A 17,688-nucleotide genomic window follows, 5' to 3' on the forward strand; every position below is an offset into this window, starting at 1 on the left:
CAGTACGAACAACTGGAAAATACTTGGCCTACCCAATAATTCTTCCCAGCCTCATACTGACAGTCTTTCCAGCAAGGCCCCCAGGTTTTGAAAGCAAGGCAGTGTGATCTTGGCGGGATGCGTACAGGGCACATTTCTGGTCTCCTGAAGCTTCCAGAGGACATACATTCCTTCCCCTTGGGTTCCCACTCAAATGGCAAACTCTAATTGTAAACGGTGAACAACATGCCTGACATGCTGGAACATTGCCTCTGTCTCTCTCTGCTCTCTTTGTGCTTATCTCAACTCATGCCATGCATGTGGACTGGTTCACCCAACACTGTGCTCCTTCCTGCTCCATGTTTGAGCTCTGAGGACACCAGGGAGGTGATGCAGCTGCATCACACCTTACAATGTACAGCTTGTCCCGCGTTTCCTAGCTGACATCCATCCTCTGTGCTCTGTGTCCTTTCACGGCCATTAAGAGCTCAACGAGGTGTGTGACCCCTCACCCCAGCACAAAGAGAGCTCACTGCTCTTGCACCCTCTTCCCCTGCTCTTTTTGCAGCTCTTTGTGCAGTTCTTTGCATGCCCTTTGTATGCTCACCTTGCTGCTTCTGCATAGTAGTGAAATCTTCAAAGGTGAGGGTGCGCACAGGGGGCCTCCAGAAGGCATAGGTCTCCATGATGGCCTCCAGCCCTGTCCTGTGGAATGGAAATAAAGTAAGGAGAGAAGAACATCAATCAGCTGGCAAGGATATTGGCACCGGGGAAGGAGGGCTCTCATCTTGCTTGACAGGCTGCCAGTGGCCACCAAAAGGCCACAGTGGCATCTGTGAATTTCACAAGCAAGCCTTCCCACACGGGTGCTGGCTGCTAGAGTAAAACAACATTTCCCCAGTCTAAGATTTCAAAAGCTCCTAACAGTCTTTCAGTGCCTTTTTCTTTTTAAAAGGATCCTAAATTTTCATTCTGCTTTGCAGGTGACAGCCAGCTCCACAAGGCACGCTTTTTCGCAGAACTGGCTTCCACACTTTATGGACGGAAGCTGTTGTACATGCAAATGTGGGAGATCAGGGATTCAGCCTACAGAATCAGAGTGTTTTTGTGAATAGCCTTTCCCTGTCACTTCCCACTTCGGGACACTGTTCTGAAGTGCTATTGGAAGTCGTCCAAAAGGGAGTCTTGTTGGTTTGGGATTTTGACTGGAAATGAAGTAAGAGGCTTTTTGTAAAAAAGGTGGTGACATCTCTGCTTTGGGTCTCTAACTCACTGTAGATAAGGTACCAAAGAGAAAAAGCCAAAAATCAAGTGAGAACAAGTTTTCCTCTTAAAGGTCCAGGGTCTTGGGTTTGGTTTTGTTTTCACTGCAGAACGTTAGCTCTGCTGGAAGTGTCTAACTCCACAGGCTCACTGAGGACATAGCTGCGTTACCAGAAGATCCCCATGTTCTTTATGAGACAACACACTGTCTCTTCTTCCCAGGAAAGGTTCTTCTTTGCAGACACTGAATTTTGCTCTGTTTCCCATTCCTTGCCTTTCCCTGCATCTTTTCCCATAGGAGGTTATAGCCCTTGCATGGGCTTAGCACAACTAGAGATGCTTTGTCAAATGCGAGAACATATCCTCTTTCAATGCAAAAGTCTCTAACATCCGCAGAGCCGCCCATCAGATGTTGAGCTGATACTGGAGCTGTCTTTTGCTTCTGAAAATGTCTTTCTGCACGTGCCTCTACTCACTCAGTTAACTTTCCAAAGTCTCCCCGGAAGCTCAGATGCTTTAAATACATTGGAGTTGGCAAACCAAACTCTGTATTTTAAGAGGAGGTTTAGAAGTGAGGTTGTTGCATGGTGTTTATTAGCTGCTAAGCTGTTAGAAGTAGAAACAGAAGACATCTCTGCATAGCAGTCTCACACTAGCACTGAGCACATTACAACAAAACTATTTGGTTAATACAGTGGCCTCTGCCAGCTCATGGAGCTTGGAGACAACAAGGCAGTGCAGAGCGTGAGCCTGTATGCTAAGCTGGGCTCTGTGTGCAGAAGCAGCTCTCAGACTACCAGTACCACCCCCAGGATTTCCTCTGCTCCCCAAGTAAGGAAGCTGCACATGTGCAGGCTCCAGCTGCTTCTTGACATGCACAGCCAGGAAGAGACGGGTACCGATCTGCATCCTTTTGAAACAAACCCCAGCCCAAATGCCGAGGGAGGATTTTCTGGTACCATATAACCCTTGAGCATAAAATGCCCTGAGCAAGTCAATGTAGCAAGATCGACTGCTGAAAGAATCTGCCTTGATGGTTAAAAAGGAGTAATCTGTCCTGAAATGAAAGCTGAAAGCTCCAACCCTGCAAATCCAGCTGTTCTGCATCTGCCACAGGGGTGGTGCAGGGGAGCAGAGAGGCCAGCTCACCAAAGCCAGTTTGCACAGTCTGGTTCAACCATGGATCCCTGTGCACATAACCTATCACTGCACCAGTAGCTGACTTCTAGCTCTGCTCTCATCTAGATGGAGATATAAATACACCTTTCTCTTTTGGGTATAGGTACAAACAATAGATACAAACACCATTAAACTTCTTGGCCTGGTTAATGGTTGGACTTAATTATCTTGAAGGTCTTTTTCAGCCTAAATAATTCTGGTATATGATTTTGCTCCCTTCCCATAAAAAAAAGCCCCTCATGGGCTGTGGCTTAGGGAAACAATAAGCTATTGCCCCTGCCTCTTCTTGGAGCCTGCATCATTCACAGCTCAAATTTAAAATTCCTAGCTCTCAGTCTACAGCTTTCCCTTGTATCAATACAGTTCTCAGAAGAGAACTGTATTTCTAAAAGAAAATGAAAAAAATAAAAGTCAGGAGATAATAAAAAGAGATAAAAGAGTAAATGATAAATAATATACTACTTTCAAGGATCAGAATCCACTCTTTCTATTCCTGCACAGGATGTCAGGGAAGAGAGGGATGCCACCTGGGACCCATCTCCTACTCCTGGACCTCCAGGGTAGCAGGTCTGAAACAGCCCCTGTGCCACATATATGGCTACTGGCCCCCCACATCCCCTCTGTAGCTGCCAGCCTCACCAGATTCATAGCTTGCCCTGCAATGCTCTGGGCAGCTCTACAGCCACCAGTATCTGAAGAATGGCCGCCAAACTCCACAGCAGGCTTAAAGACACCTCTTCACTCTTCCTTCCCCAAGTGAGAGCCCTTTGCTCCCACAGAAGTGTGCACAGGATTGTACATCTTGAACACACATGACAAAACACCCCAAGTGTGTGGGTGACAGCTCAAAGTTATGTCCAATTCTCCTACAAATGAATTTAAGCCCCTCTATAACTAGATTATCTTTTTTATCTTTTCCTTTGTGCAGAAGAAGTGTTGTGGGTGTTTTTGAAATATTACCTGAGCAGAACACATACGTACTGAACTTTCAGATTCTTCCATGGATCAGACAAGATCCAAGAGTCAGCAGCCTCATGTATTGACCTGCTATGCACCTATCACCCCATTTAATGGAGTCTTGCAGCAAAGGAAAGCGCAGCTGTACAAAAACTTATTGGGTGAGAGTGCACACCACTTTAACCCAACTATTTTTGCAACTCTTCAGCATCAATCTTAGCAGTTTCTTTTGGGCTTTGGTGAGAGCTGCTGGTACCAAGCGCGCTGAACATTATCCATGTGGCATCCACTTTCTCTTCCAAAGAACTGCACTGAAAAATTGACTTCAAACTGTCTATCAGGCCATAAAGCTTCCCTTCTCACACCATCTTTATGAAGGAAGTAAAAAAGTATCAGAAGAGGACTCAGTGCCAGCTTTATTTTAATAAGGTCAGTCCTTTAAAAGGTATCCAAAATTTGCTCTTTTTCGTTCATTTTTTTAAATTTATTTTTAGTGCTATAAAGTTTTAATAATAGGCAATAAATGAAACAGTTCCATTGTCTGAAAAATGAAAAAAGATGTACAAGCTATCTGTGCACTTCCATAATCCATCCCATACGGCCGACCTTGCCATTCCTGCTGCATGCAGGATTCAGGTCATCATTTCATAGTTCAGTGGGGAAGCCAAACTGTTGGCTCCAAGCATCCTCCTCACTCTCCTACCCTAGACAAAAGCTCTAAAAGCACTTCCAACACAAAAAACTTTTATTCACCTCAGCTGCCCACATCTGAAAGGAAAACGCTGTTGCTTGCCTTCAGCTTACTTTTTTTTCTTCCATCACCCTGCTGGGTTTTCAGACTGTTGCCCCTTCTGGCTTCCTCCTGGATAAGGAGCTCTCCTAAGCATCCCACTGTCGAATGAACTTTACTCAGTCTCCAAAAATAGGCTCTGGCATTAAACCTGCACCCCCACTACCCAAACATTTGGCTAGCTGATCCCCATATGTCAAAAACACTGCTTCTCAATCTCTTGAAGTTCAGGAAAGCAAACAAGTAATACCTGGCTTGTAAGTACATTGCCCCCTTAAAGAAATATCTCTTTTATCTAGGCATCCTTTCACCACCAAGACCAGGTCTCTTGCTTTACTTTTACAGATGCCTCATCCAATAAGAGGTAACTGAGACTAGGCTTTCTCACACAGGCTAGCTCCCTAACCCACCAAGGCTGATGGCTAAGTTGCTGAACAACATTTGTTAGTCTTAATTAGTTTTATAAACAGTATGACCCCATAATTTCTGCATCAGGCAACGACAGTAAAACAGTATCAGAATAAGAAACGAGTGAAGGAAAATCATCCCTCTCTGTTTCATGGAAAAGCCTCACCACAAGGAAGAAAGGCAATGTCTTAGGGAAGAAATAGCCCAAGAGTTCCTCTTCTCTCATCATGCTTTGTTTTTCCCAGTGTTTGCGTTTCCTTTTAATTTGCTAGCAAACTCTAACCATGGCTCTGTTTCAGCAGACCAATATGGCTGGGATAGGATGCCCTGGAGCAGTCTCAGGTATTCTGTGGCCCCTACTGCTGCCACACTGTTTTTTTAAACTTATACAGAAAACCTTCTGGACATATACACCACTTCCCTTCTTCACAAATGGTCCCTTTCTCAAATTACCCTGTTTCTTTTTCAAAGGAGGCCTACACTTTCAGTGGGATTTTCTCCAGCTACAGTCTGATGCTCTGTAGCTGACCAAAGTTGTGAGGATGCAGGAAGCTGCAGAGCATCTTGATGATTACTGTAATTGACCAGTGATTCTGATGAGATAAAAATTCATTAGGGGAAGAGGAACCATCCAGCATAGCTAAGAAAAATCCCATTTAGTGAAGCCTTTCCACACGCAGCTTGGATCCTAATGATTTTCTCCCTCCTATGTGTACACCGACATACATGTGTCCTCTTTAAAGGCAGCAGCTGAATGTTACAGTGTCCTCTGCTAGCTGACAGCAGCAGTGCAGCCTTAGCCAGACCACTGCTTGTGAGGCAGGCGTCTGACTGCTTATATATGCTTGCAAATACCTTTGCCTGTTTTTTCTTCTGAAAGCCTCAGGCTTCTCTCTTTGATGTGTAATACCTTAAAGATTTTAATTCCTCTTTACATCAGCAGAGAGCCTTACTGAGCCCTCCCCACAGCTGCAGCCATGTAGCAATTTCCTGCCCTTTCTTAAATCAATGAGCTACAAAGATCAGTAATTCCCAACCTTTTCAGGAAACTGTCCAAATTCACTGGGCTAGGACCTTATTAATGCCTTCCATGTTCATCTAGCCCACCATGTACCTGGAACTGCATCAATCCCTCTTCTAAGCACAGCTTCCAGTGCAGCTGCATCTGCACACAGGGAAGACCTTGTACAGGGGGCACACGCTACTTCCCCCACAGAGGGAAGGAGAGCAGCGTAAAAGGCACATGTGCCCAAAGTATCAGAACTAATACGGCAGGGATTAAGTAAGGATGGTTATGTCTTTTCACATAGCTGCTTTGAGATGAGAACAGAGGGCTGACATAGGAAGTCGCCTAGGTCAGTAGGACATTCTCTTTGTGAACATGGACAGTGTACTATTTAAATGGGTGATTGGGGGGAATTGCCCACTCACTGAAGGCTTCGTATAGCAAATCATGAATGAGGTAGCAGTCCTGGTGAAAGCACTCAAGAGGACCATGCAAGTAAAGGCTGAATTATAATGCCCCTGGGGACAGCAAATGAAGGCTGTACACACAATTTGCACTCTGGTCTGCGTGCTCAGAGCCTTGCTTTACAACCCTAGTGTTCTTGTAATGTAGTCATATATGCCTAATTTCATCATTAATTTAATGTTTAAAGGCTTCATCATGCTGATTTAAAGGATGCCCACAACATTTGTAAAACTGAAATATTTAGATCTGTTGCACACTGTTGGAGTCATGAACGGCAGAGAAAGCTGAAACTTTTTGTTTGGGCTTTCTTATTCCTTTTTTTTTTTTTTAATAACACCATAATGTCTTCTAATAATATAAAAGCTTTTTCAATTAAAGTTCCTGCTTTACTATTGTGTTATTAAAATACAAATTATTCTAATAATGTTTAAGGTATTCCACTTAATCTTTTCATAAAAATCCTGACAAAATTAAGCAACACAAAGTGAAAAACTTTGACATCACAAGAGAAAAACTGAAATGGTTTAACACTAGAACATTGTTGCCCTTTTATCCCACAAATCTATGAGAAAGTCATTTTCAGAAAGTTATTTTTTCTTCTAATATAAAGTAAGCATTTGTGCTCCAAGGTTGGGAATTTCCTGTGAAAATTAACATATAAATCTGCCTTTTAGCCAGCATTATGCATAAAGGAAAAAAAAAAAAAGTAGAACCCCTTTCCTATGGCCTTCCGTATTTTGCACAGTATTATCCTGAGACCTATTTGTTTTCCGGTCTATGGTCCCCCATTTTTCCACCTCTATTCTTCATTTTATTAACAACAACAACAACAATTTCTGAGAAACACTACAGTATCTTCACAAGTTCATTCATTTTTCCTAATGTTATAATAATGTGTACTGTAGTGCCATACCAGTAATACACGTATTTATAGCTTATCAGAGAAGCTAAAGAACATTTTAATGATGTTCTAAACTACAAATGGGAAAGTTCAGAGGAATGTGACAATAATAGAAATGAGCATATATAAATACATTATTAAGCTAGGAAAAAAAATCAACAGAACATATACAGAAGAAAATAACCTTAATAGTAGCGATTATTGAAAAGATATAGAGGTAAAAGTGAACATTTAATTAAATATCTGACAACAAAAATACATGGTCACAGAAAAAAAAACAATGTTGTAAAGCAGGAAAGCAATGCTATCTTGACAGGTATGTTGTTTAAAGAGTATCTAAAATATTCTCTTGGGGTTTTGGGAATACAGGTACAAAGTTTCCCTCTGCTTCCAGGCAGAGAGAAGAGTAGCACTGGAGGAGACTTCTGAAGAGAAACAGATCAGTTCAGCTGGCTAACCTGAAAAGTATTTTCTGAGGAAGCCATCACTACATCCTGTATCTGTTTAGACAGTTAGGCAAAGTGAAACAGTTCTTCTGGTTCTTCTAAGAACCAGTCTATAGCAACCTGCTCCTGTAAAACTGTCTTAGTACTGAAAAACACCTTCCCTGGCCTTATGTACATTCCATGTATGATAATCAGGGGAAAGAAAGAAGATCATTAAGGACACACAAGTTCTCCTTACCTGTTTCTCCCAGAATCTCTGAAACCTTTAGCAAAAGGGTTTCTGTCAATTTTTAATCTGGTGATCTATAAAGGAAGAAAAAGAAAATTAGTAGATCTCTTTTTTTTTTTCCTTCAACAAATGAAAATTATGGATGATCACCACTCTTTCTGAAGCCACCTGCACATCTTCCACACTTTTTGCACCAGATTCATGTTAAAGTCACCCTTCCATTGCGCATGAGCAGATTATCCATTTAGAAAAGGAGTGGTGCCACATCGGAAAACTTGTCTTTGCTCTGGGCTCTGAGAACCCGCTGGGTGCTGGAACTGAAAAGCTGTTCCTGAGGGAGAAGCACAGGGGACCTAGGACAAAACCCTCGGAGCTACAACCCATCAACAGTCACAGGTTTCAGGAAGTAGGCATACTACTCAGGTTTGCCTGATATCTACAATATCCCAGCACTCCCAACACTCCCAAATCCCAGCAGCTGGAAGCACTCATGGACCTTCAAACAATGCTGAGGAGAAAAGGCCGAGCAAAGCACAGGCTACAGCCTCCAAAAGACAGCAGCTGGCCACCTGGTCACGTGCACAGCTGCTGTTCTGCTCAGCATCTGGGTGGCCCTTCAAGAGTTTTCTGGTCTGGAAACCATTTTTTTTCCTCCTCTAAACAAAGAAGATGGCCAGACTTAGTGCTTTTTGGGGGGGGAATCTTCCTTCCTGCTTTGTATTTTAACATAAATTCCATGTTGGCAAGAATGGAAAATAGTACTGATATGTTGACCTTGCAGCCTGTGCTATCATGCTCTTCCTCAGCCACTACTTAACCTGCTACAGCATGACAGCTTCCCTGTGTCAGCCTCACCTCATCCCAGATACTCTGTCTCTGGGGTGAAAAGGGACCAAGACACCCCAGATCATGTTGCATTTGAGGTGATTTTGCTGAAACTGCTCAAAAGGGACGAGTCTGATACAGACTGATTTGAAGTAGATTTGCAGGTGGTTTGCTTCTGTCAGAATAAAGCCCTTACTCCTGGATATTAGCCTCAGATCTGGAATGCAGCTCCTATTTTTGCAGAAGCTTAATTTGTGAACTTAATTTCCGCTAGCCTGTCTTTGCAGCTGTCCAGGGACTTGTGTGTACAGAGACAGATATGTTCTGTGGAGTATGGAGTTACAGCAGAGGGAATCCCTGTGGTGGATTTGCTAAAATTTTATGACTGTTTCCAGGGACACTTCTACCAGTAAGGCAAAGTTTTACAACCACTGGAGGACATGCATGTGGATTCAGGGGATTTAAATTGATTTTTAATAAAATAGTTTTTCCAACCTATCTGAATCTCGTTTACTGATGTCATAAAAATGCCACCCCAAAATATATTTTGGAAAAAAAAATGTCAGTGTTTTTTTACAGTAAGGTGTCTTACAGAGATTCTTCCTTTAGCATCCTACCCCTTGCCTGTGAATTTTGTCTTCTAGGTCTGGTTATTAGGGAAGAATTACAGACTTAAAAAGGCTGTCCTTTTTTCTCCTTTCTCTATCCTTTTTCCATGTCTGGTCTACAATTAAAAGTGCTCAGTATTTGTATCAGAGAGGGGAGAGGAGGGGCAAAAAATTACACAGTGCTGCAATGACAGCAAACCTCCCATTGTAGTAAAATACTTTTTTCTTCTGCTTGAATAATGTATTCCATTTTGGATCCTGACTAAAGTCAGTTCAAGGGGACTGAGAAAAATTAGGAGTAGGTTGAAGCAGTCACAGAAGCACCATAAGCATGTATGCTCTCTCTTATATGCAACAAACTAAAAACTCTAACTGATTAACTGATAAACTCTAACAACTCACTGATTAAATGTGACAATCTGCCCTGAGCTCACTTGACATGGCTCTGTCCAAGAATATCAAGTACAATGATGTTCACCGAACTCATGAGGGCATTCTCCAGAAGCTCAGATGCTGTCATGTAGAAATGTTTACCTCCCTATTTTTGATTCAAGATTCCTGTGGAGTTTGTGGCAGAAAACTGTATGAAGTATTTTCCTAGCAGACTTGCTAAGTTATTTTTCTTCTAAGCTGGTTTGTGCCATCATTCCACCTCATGACAATACCTTGCGCAAACTGGACACTACATTATTAACACAGCAAAAAGCTTCATCAACTGAGATTTTGTTTGAAATGGCTGGGAAAAAAAATCCTTTACACAAACCTTATAATGCTGTCATAGCCTCCCATATGGAGGAGGATGGCAGGAAAGAGAAATGGGAAGTGCACAGCACCTCTCACCTGAGGATAAGATAGACAGTATGTATGCACAAACAAGATAAGAGGAGCACGCTGAGCCCAAGGCATGGCAGAGGTGGTGTGAAGACTAGGGGAAACGTACAGAGGGTATGTGCGATTATGTGGATATCTGAATATGTACAATTCCTACAGAAACAATGAAGCAGGCCATGTCCTTCAAAGACCAGGACATCTTTCAAGAGGCCACTGAAGGAAAAGAGGGAGTAAACTTGTGTAATCCACACAAACCATTTCCCAAACTTCTTTCTTTGCTAGTATCTCAAATGCTCACATTTTCCTGACAATTGTTTTCCTCTCAAGGATATATTATCTTTTGATAAGATAAGGATAGACAGGGAATTCTGTAAACTAATGCTAGCGTGGACTAAATTTACATTTTGGGTGCAAAGAAGTCTAGTTCAAGAAAAAGGGCAGATCAGTCACAAAGATCAGTAGCCAGTGCCTCTGCAGATAGGATCCCACTGTGGCAATATCTTTTCCTTACATCTATAGTCAACAGTAACACTCTCCACTGGAAACTGTGCAGGATCTGAATCAAATCTGAATTATGCATGAGAACTTCATTTAATGTGCAATAGATAGACTGCTCTTGCTTATGTTCAAATGCTTTTTTTGTCAGCAAACTGATGACACTCCTTCTTTAAAACTTCTACCTTCACTGATTTAAAAAAAATAAAAAATAAAATATTTTTCTCTGTGAGATAATGGATCTGGACTGGTAGTACTATCATAAAATTGCAGTGCAATCAGGACACCGGGGTTTGTACCACAAGGAAAATTAGCAGCAAGGAAAAGCAAACACAATGCACCTCTTTGTGAATGTTCTCACACACTTATTTTGCAGAAGAAACATCAGTCACCTTACCTCCAGGATGGTTTTCTGGCTAGATACTTCATGTCTATTGACTACTCTATAGCAAACATTTTCTCTTTGTACAGAAAAACATAATGGGCTTGTGAAGTGGACAATGTAACTCACTTCTTGAGCTACATTTCTCAGAAAAAGTTAATGTCTCACAAACACAAAGAACACACTGATATCTTTATGAACACCCAACACAAAAGGAGCTTGAAGGCACACAACTTTACCTGTTGATTTTGGTAGGCTGTCACAGTGGTGAAGACAGTCTCTGGGAAGTTGAAGGTTTTCACCCCATCTCCTGAAGGAACTGGCTTTGTAGGAGAAAGTTCACTGCTGAAATCCTTTCGGATGACATGAACACGGGGCTGGTACTTATGCATTGAATGTAAGATTATCTGAAAGGGCAAAAAAAAAGAGGAGGAAGAAGAGGTAGTGGGATATTTGTTTGCTTTTTTGGGTTTTTTTGTTTTTCTAAAATTTCTGCACTACATCCAGAAGTATGAGGAAGCAGGGGAGGATTAAGAGCTAATGCAAAAGAAGTTACTCTTGTCTTACAAGAACGTATGAGACAAAGTTCATGCTATGTGCAGATGCTGCGTCAAAGCGGACCATTTGAGAGAGAAAGGGAATCTACTGCTTTAGAGGGCCAAGCAACATTTTAAAGAAAAGCACTGAAATAGGGAAAAAAGCTCAGCCATGGAGAGTAGCTACAGCTATGTGTGGCCATCAGGCCAGAGGAGCATTACAGCAAGAGCAGCACCCTTCTCAGTCTGAGATGAGTGAGGCTGGGGCAGGAGGTGCTAACATTAGCTTCTAACTTACATGGCCTTGATCATCAAGTTCATTGTTGGTCAGCTTGAGTTTGTCAAAACTGACCACCTGCCTCATCCAGGTGTCTCCAGAAGCCAGCGAGTCAGGGTGGATGTAAACCCTCGGGGGCACTGGGGAGTCAGCATTGCCAGCCACCATCCACTTGGAGCTGTGGTACACATACCTAAAAGAAAAAGGGGTGATGGCTAAGGAAAGTTGTCACTCACTCACTAGAGGAACAATTTTAGGGCTTCTCCTCCCCTGCCACCTTACCACACACACCTCAAGCTCTCATTTGCAGTCAGGGGGGAATGTGTTTTATTGCAACCTCCTACCTTCTAAATGAAAGCCAGATTACCCCTGAGCCACTTGTTCAGACCTGATTCCTTATTAAAACCACCTTTGCAGTTATTTTCCCTGTAAAACTCTGCCACATGTGCCTTCTCAACTCCTTAACCCTGTCTGATCCAGAGGATAGAGAATACTGGTAAACAAAGTCCTCTCTGAAAATATTAATAAATGCCTCGTAATTTCTGGAAATCTGCACTGGCTGCCATGCCAGAGTGTATAAAACACGTGTGTTCATCCAGACAGGACAAAATCCTATGGATACCACAACAACAACTGATAAAACAGAATTTCTAATTTAAAATGTTACAAAATAGGAAATTCCATTTAGTATTGCAAAAGTAAGGATTAGAGAAAAAAAATTAAATGATCTTTTGTGTTCCTGACCTAACCACCATCCAATATGTGCCATAAATTACTTTCCTACAGCTTTCTCTGGAGATTTTGTTTTTCCTTCTGTCCTGTGGCTCCTTCAGCTTAAGGTATTTCACAAACAGTCCTGCTAACACTTCTAGGTCGTGCCCTACGCTGCCCTTCCTTGGGTCTCTACTCAGCTCTGTGAAGCTATTTCAGTCCTTACCTACAAACAGTGACTCATTTCCTGTATTTTCAAAAGAAATGCAAAGAAATAAATCCATGCCTTTCAGTGCTAGCTTGTTCAATGTGGCTGAATAAGCTAACAAGGACAGAAACAAAGAATAAGACAATATACACATTTTCAACTTTAGCACTGAACCACACTGAAAGGAAGAGACAAAAAAAAAAATGTCTGGGTATCAGGTACCACCCTGATACCTCCCAGGAAAATCACTTTCCTGAGAAACCCTCTGGATGATCTGAGAGCAAAATGCAATATTTAGCATTTGAGGCATAGTTCTTGAATCTCTGAAGTTTGGTACAGTAAAGACTATTTGGGGAAAAGACTTGCTCTCAAGAGTCTTTTAATGAGTCTAGATAAAACACCTCTGTCTGGATAGTATTCTGGGATGCAGACCACCATGAGTTTTCCAGCATAATTTTCTATGGTGCAGAGTCCGTTAATACCAGAAAAATCTCCTCATCCCATCTTTCAGTTCAGTGGTGGCAATTCACCAGAGGTTTTCTCAACAGCTCCATGCTGTAGATCAGGATCTTCAATCCCAGTTGCTGCTGTGCTGGACAGTAAATGCTTTTAAAACAAAAATCACCCAATTCGGTTCAGGCTAGACCTGAGGTGTCCCCCATTTGTTCACTGTCCACTTGCCCATTCTTTCTTGCTGAGGTAGGTAGCTTTAGAGGATCCAGACTCCAGTGACCAAGCCCCTCAGACAGTCACTGTTAATTGTGTTATTAATAACTTCCCATTAAAAACTGATTACTATTCAAAACCACAGAGCACGATCATCTAGTTCCAAGGCCCCTGGCTTAGACAAGGACACTTTCCACTAGACCAGGTTGTTCAAAGCCCCATCCAATCTGGCCTTAAACAGCTCCAGGGATAGGACATCCACAGCTTCTCTGGACAACTGGTTCCGATGCCTCTCCACACTCATAGTAAAGTCTTTCTTCCTAATATCTAATCTAAATTACATTGCCAGATCATATTCTGCTTTTCATCCACCAATACCCCCAAGTCCTTATCAGTAGGGTTATCCTCAATCTACTCATCTCTCAGCCTGTATTTGTTCTTGGGATTACCCCAGCCTAGATGCAGGACCTCACACTTGGCCTTGTTGAACTTCAAGAGCTTTGCATGAGCCCACCTCTCAAGCCTGTCAAGGTCCCTCTGGATGGCATCCCCTCCCTCCAGTGTGTCAACTACACAACTCAGCATGGTGTTGTCACCAGACTTGATGAAAGTGCACTCAATCACCCTGTCCATGTCACTGACAAAGATGTTAAACAGCACTGGTCCAGTACAGAACCCCGAGGATCACTGGATCACCACTCTTCACAGGTCATGAAGACCTAGACATCAAGCTGTTGACTGCAACTCTTTGAGTGTGACCAACCAGCCAATTCCTTATCCACCTAGAGCTGTATCAGTCTCAGATATCAGTCCAAATGTGCAAGAGAGTATATTAAACCTCTGTTTTTTTGTCTTACAATTCTGGCCAAATCAATTAATGGTGTAAACAAACAGCGTGTCCTCCAGCATACTTTTGCAATAGTGTGTAATGGCATATGTCTTTCATATGCTTTCATTGACACTGATTCATCACAATGTTTCTATCTTTACACCTAAAAAGCTTACCTGTATCTCTTGTTATCCACAGGCACAATATCCATGGCAATATAATACTGCTGATGGGGATCCAAACCTGTAATTTTCACTCTCATGGCTGGAAACATTCTCCTAGAAAAAAAGAAGAGTAGAAATAAGGAAGAAAATTGTGAATAAAGAATCTGAAGGGGCTCTTACCCCTCTCTGACACCAGGAGCACACTACTTTACAAAACCCACTTCTTGGCACGACTCCTCTGGGTTTGGTGTACTTAGCAAAGATTGTGCTGGTGGTGCTACGTATCTTCTTTTTTTTATCTTTTTTTTTTTTTTTTTTGCATTTAAGAAAAGGAATAGCAGGATAACAACCTGTGGGTTACAATAAATCACTCCCAGTCGAGCAGTCTCTGCTCCTGACTCCTAGCAGACAGCTCTGTTATACTCCGCACAAATTGTCCCTCAGGTCAGGCCTCCTCTCTAGGTATTTCAGTACACAGATGGGCAATATACATTCTTAGTGCTGCTTTTCTATCTAGAATTATGCTTTCATGTCATACTAAATGCAGGATCATTTTTGTTCTGTGTTTTTGAGAAAATCACATTTCAGTATGGACTTTGACAGCGCTAGAAAGCAAAACCATCATCCTGAAAGATCCTCTTGCTTTTATGCTTACAGATACTTAAAAAAAAAATCCCTTAAATGAATCTGCTTATTAGGCCTATATTTCACACTTAACAAAAACACCGGCCTTATCACCGTGGTTTCCTTGAAGTCTAGTCAGTATTTTGTGAAAAATCTTTTGTAAGTGCTGTCTTTTCTGTGACATATGATCCAGTTCTGTCTTAAGATTTTTCACTTGATAGGTAAGTTATGAAAATTTTCACCAGCAAAAAATTAGTTTCCAGCCTTTCTTTTCTTGTCTGAGCGCAAGTTTAGCTGTGTTGTGTATTGGTCACTGTTCCAGAGGTGTGTATTGCTAGACAATTATTTCATAAGACAATAGCCAAGAACAATGTTAACCTCAAAATATATCAGTATTGATGTAGCTATGTCATAATTCCTTCTTCTTCAGAATTCTCTGGTTGCCAGTAATATAGATGCCATTCTATACTCCTCAACCAGCATGGCGAGTAAATCATTTATGTCATGTGTTAGGAGTTAGAGATGTACACATGCCTGCAGGGCTATGACCCCATTGACATTATGGAGACGCGGTGGGAGCATGATTGATGTGAGGCTCCTGTGATTGAATCCCCATTTTTAAAAAGGAAAAAAAAAATGAAAGACCTAGGGAATTACAGGCCAGTCAGTCTCACTTCTGTACCTGGCAAGATCATGGAGCAGATCTTCCTGGAAACTAGGCTAAGGCACATGGAAAATTAGGAGGTGATTGGTGATAGCCAACATGGCTTCACTAAGGGAAGATCATATCTGAAAAATCTAGTGGCCTTCTTATGATGGAGGTACAGCATTGGTGGATAGGGGAAGTGCAGTTAATGTTATCTACCTGGACTTGTGCAAAACATTTGACATGTACCCCATGTCCCCACTGTCTCTAAATTGGAGAGACATGGATTTGATGGATGGACCACTCAGTGGGTAAGGAATTGGCTGGTTGGTCACAGTCAAAGAGTTGTGGCCAACAGCTCAATGTCCAAGTGGAGATCAGTAATGAGTGGTGTTCCTCAGGGGTAAGTATTGGGACCAGTGCTGTTTAACATCTTTGTCAGTGACATGGACAGGGGGATTGAGTGCACCCTCAGCAAGTTTGTCAATGACAACAAGCTGTGTGGTGCAGTCGACACACTGGAGGGAAGGGATGTCATCCAGAGGGACCTTGACAGGCTTGAGAGCAAAGCTCTTGAAGTTCAACAAGGCCAAGTGTGAGGTCCTGCATCTAGGCTGGGGTAATCTCAAGCACAAATACAGGCTGGGAGATGAGTAGATTGAGGACAACCCTACTGATAAGGACTTGGGGGTATTGGTGGATGAAAAACAGAATACGAACTGGCAATGTGCACTTGCAGCCCAGAAAGCCAACCCATATCCTGGGCTGCATCAAAAGTGTGGCCAGCAGGTCGAAGGAGGTGATTCTCCCCCTCTGTTCTGCTCTTGTGAGACCTCACCTAGAGTACTGCATTCAGGTCTGGGGCCCCCAACGTAAGAAGGACATGGACCTATTAGAGAGAGTCCAGAGGAGGGCTACAAAGATGATCAAAGGGCTGGAGCACCTCTCCTATGAAGGGAGGTTGAGAGAGCTGGGGACGTTCGGTTTAGAGAAGACTCCAGAGAGACTTTATAGCAGCCTTCCAGTACCTAAAGGTGGCCTACAGGAAAGCTGGGGAGGGCCTCTTACTCAGGAAGTTTAGTGGTAGGACAAGGGATAATGGTTTTAAACTAAAAGAGGGTAGATTTAGATTGGATATTAGGAAGAAATTCTTTACTATGAGTGTGGTGAGGCACCAAAACTGGCTGCCCTGGAAAGTTGTGGATGTCCCATCCCTGGAGCTACTTAAGGCCAGATTAGATGGGGCTTTGAGCAACGTGGTCTAGTGGAAGGTGACCCTGTCCGTGGCAGGGGCATTAGAATTAGGTGATCTTTAAGGTCCCTTCCAATCGAAACCATTCTATGCTTCTATATTATATTTGTGACTAATGCAGTATTTCAATGTCTTAATAAAATCTGTGGAAGAGAGTTGAGTGATGTGCAAAAGGAATCAAGAGCCTCAAAGTAGAGCACTGAAAGAAATCCTGTGTTGTTTCACTAACTGTTTACTCAAACCTGAAGTCTACCTTATTTTCTTCTCAGTCCTTATCTGAGAAAACCTTGTGCTGAGGTCCCACAGGACGGTATTATTCAATCGCACTACTTCTGCCCAGAAGATACAGAGCTTTGATATGAGAAACTGAAAATACTGAATGCTGATATGTAACTATGTTCTGCTCCTCTGGTAAGTAGATGTCTCTATAAGTAATGAGGGTAGGTTGAATGGAAGCAGGACATTAAAAGGGAATTAAATATCATTAAAGTCATGATGAAAAAATCCAGAAAAGTGTACAATAAATCTTTGTCCACTGTTTCTAGGGGGCCTCCCTAGGAACCATCATGACATTTTTCCTTCTATTTAGCAAAGAGTAGTGAAATGTCTGAGAAGATTTACATCTCCTCCCAACATTTTTGTTTCTCAAAGTATGGACATAGCCTGGAGGAAGGAAATGGGAAAGTTTGTGAACATCTCCAAACATGTCTTTCAAAAATGTACTCAAGGGATGCAACCATGAGAAGTTATTTTGTTCTTTCCCATCTGGACCACATACAACCACTTGGAGAAGGGGATGGGAAGGAGGAGGTCAACGCTCAGCATTCACCCTGCCCATAGCTCTTCCTTTTCAGGCCATAGAGAAGCAAAGTTCTGATCTATTAGTAACTGAATCTGCCTTGGAAAAGGGCATTCATTGAGGGGGCAGTGAGAACATCACCCAAAGCTGCCAGCACACAGCTAACCAGAGTTATGAGAGACATAAAACTGTCAGAAAAATTGTCTGCAGAA

At 42.3% G+C, this 17,688-nt stretch overlaps 1 protein-coding gene across 1 annotated transcript in view; it reads right to left on the reverse strand.

The window, feature by feature from the left end:
- Positions 1 to 17,688, reverse strand: part of TBX15 (T-box transcription factor 15) — a 101,851-nt gene that overhangs the window by 13,510 nt on the left and 70,653 nt on the right. The window contains exons 3-7 of the mRNA XM_083851057.1: positions 14,168 to 14,269; positions 11,599 to 11,770; positions 11,004 to 11,171; positions 7,633 to 7,697; positions 587 to 684 (exon numbers count right to left, since the gene is read on the reverse strand). Coding sequence (XP_083707183.1) covers positions 587 to 684; positions 7,633 to 7,697; positions 11,004 to 11,171; positions 11,599 to 11,770; positions 14,168 to 14,269 — 605 coding nt within the window. The remainder of the gene's footprint in view (positions 1 to 586; positions 685 to 7,632; positions 7,698 to 11,003; positions 11,172 to 11,598; positions 11,771 to 14,167; positions 14,270 to 17,688) is intronic.

The sequence above is a fragment of the Anser anser genome (genome assembly GCF_964211835.1).
Source record: "Anser anser genome assembly, chromosome: 1".
NCBI classification, from domain to species: domain Eukaryota; kingdom Metazoa; phylum Chordata; class Aves; order Anseriformes; family Anatidae; genus Anser; species Anser anser.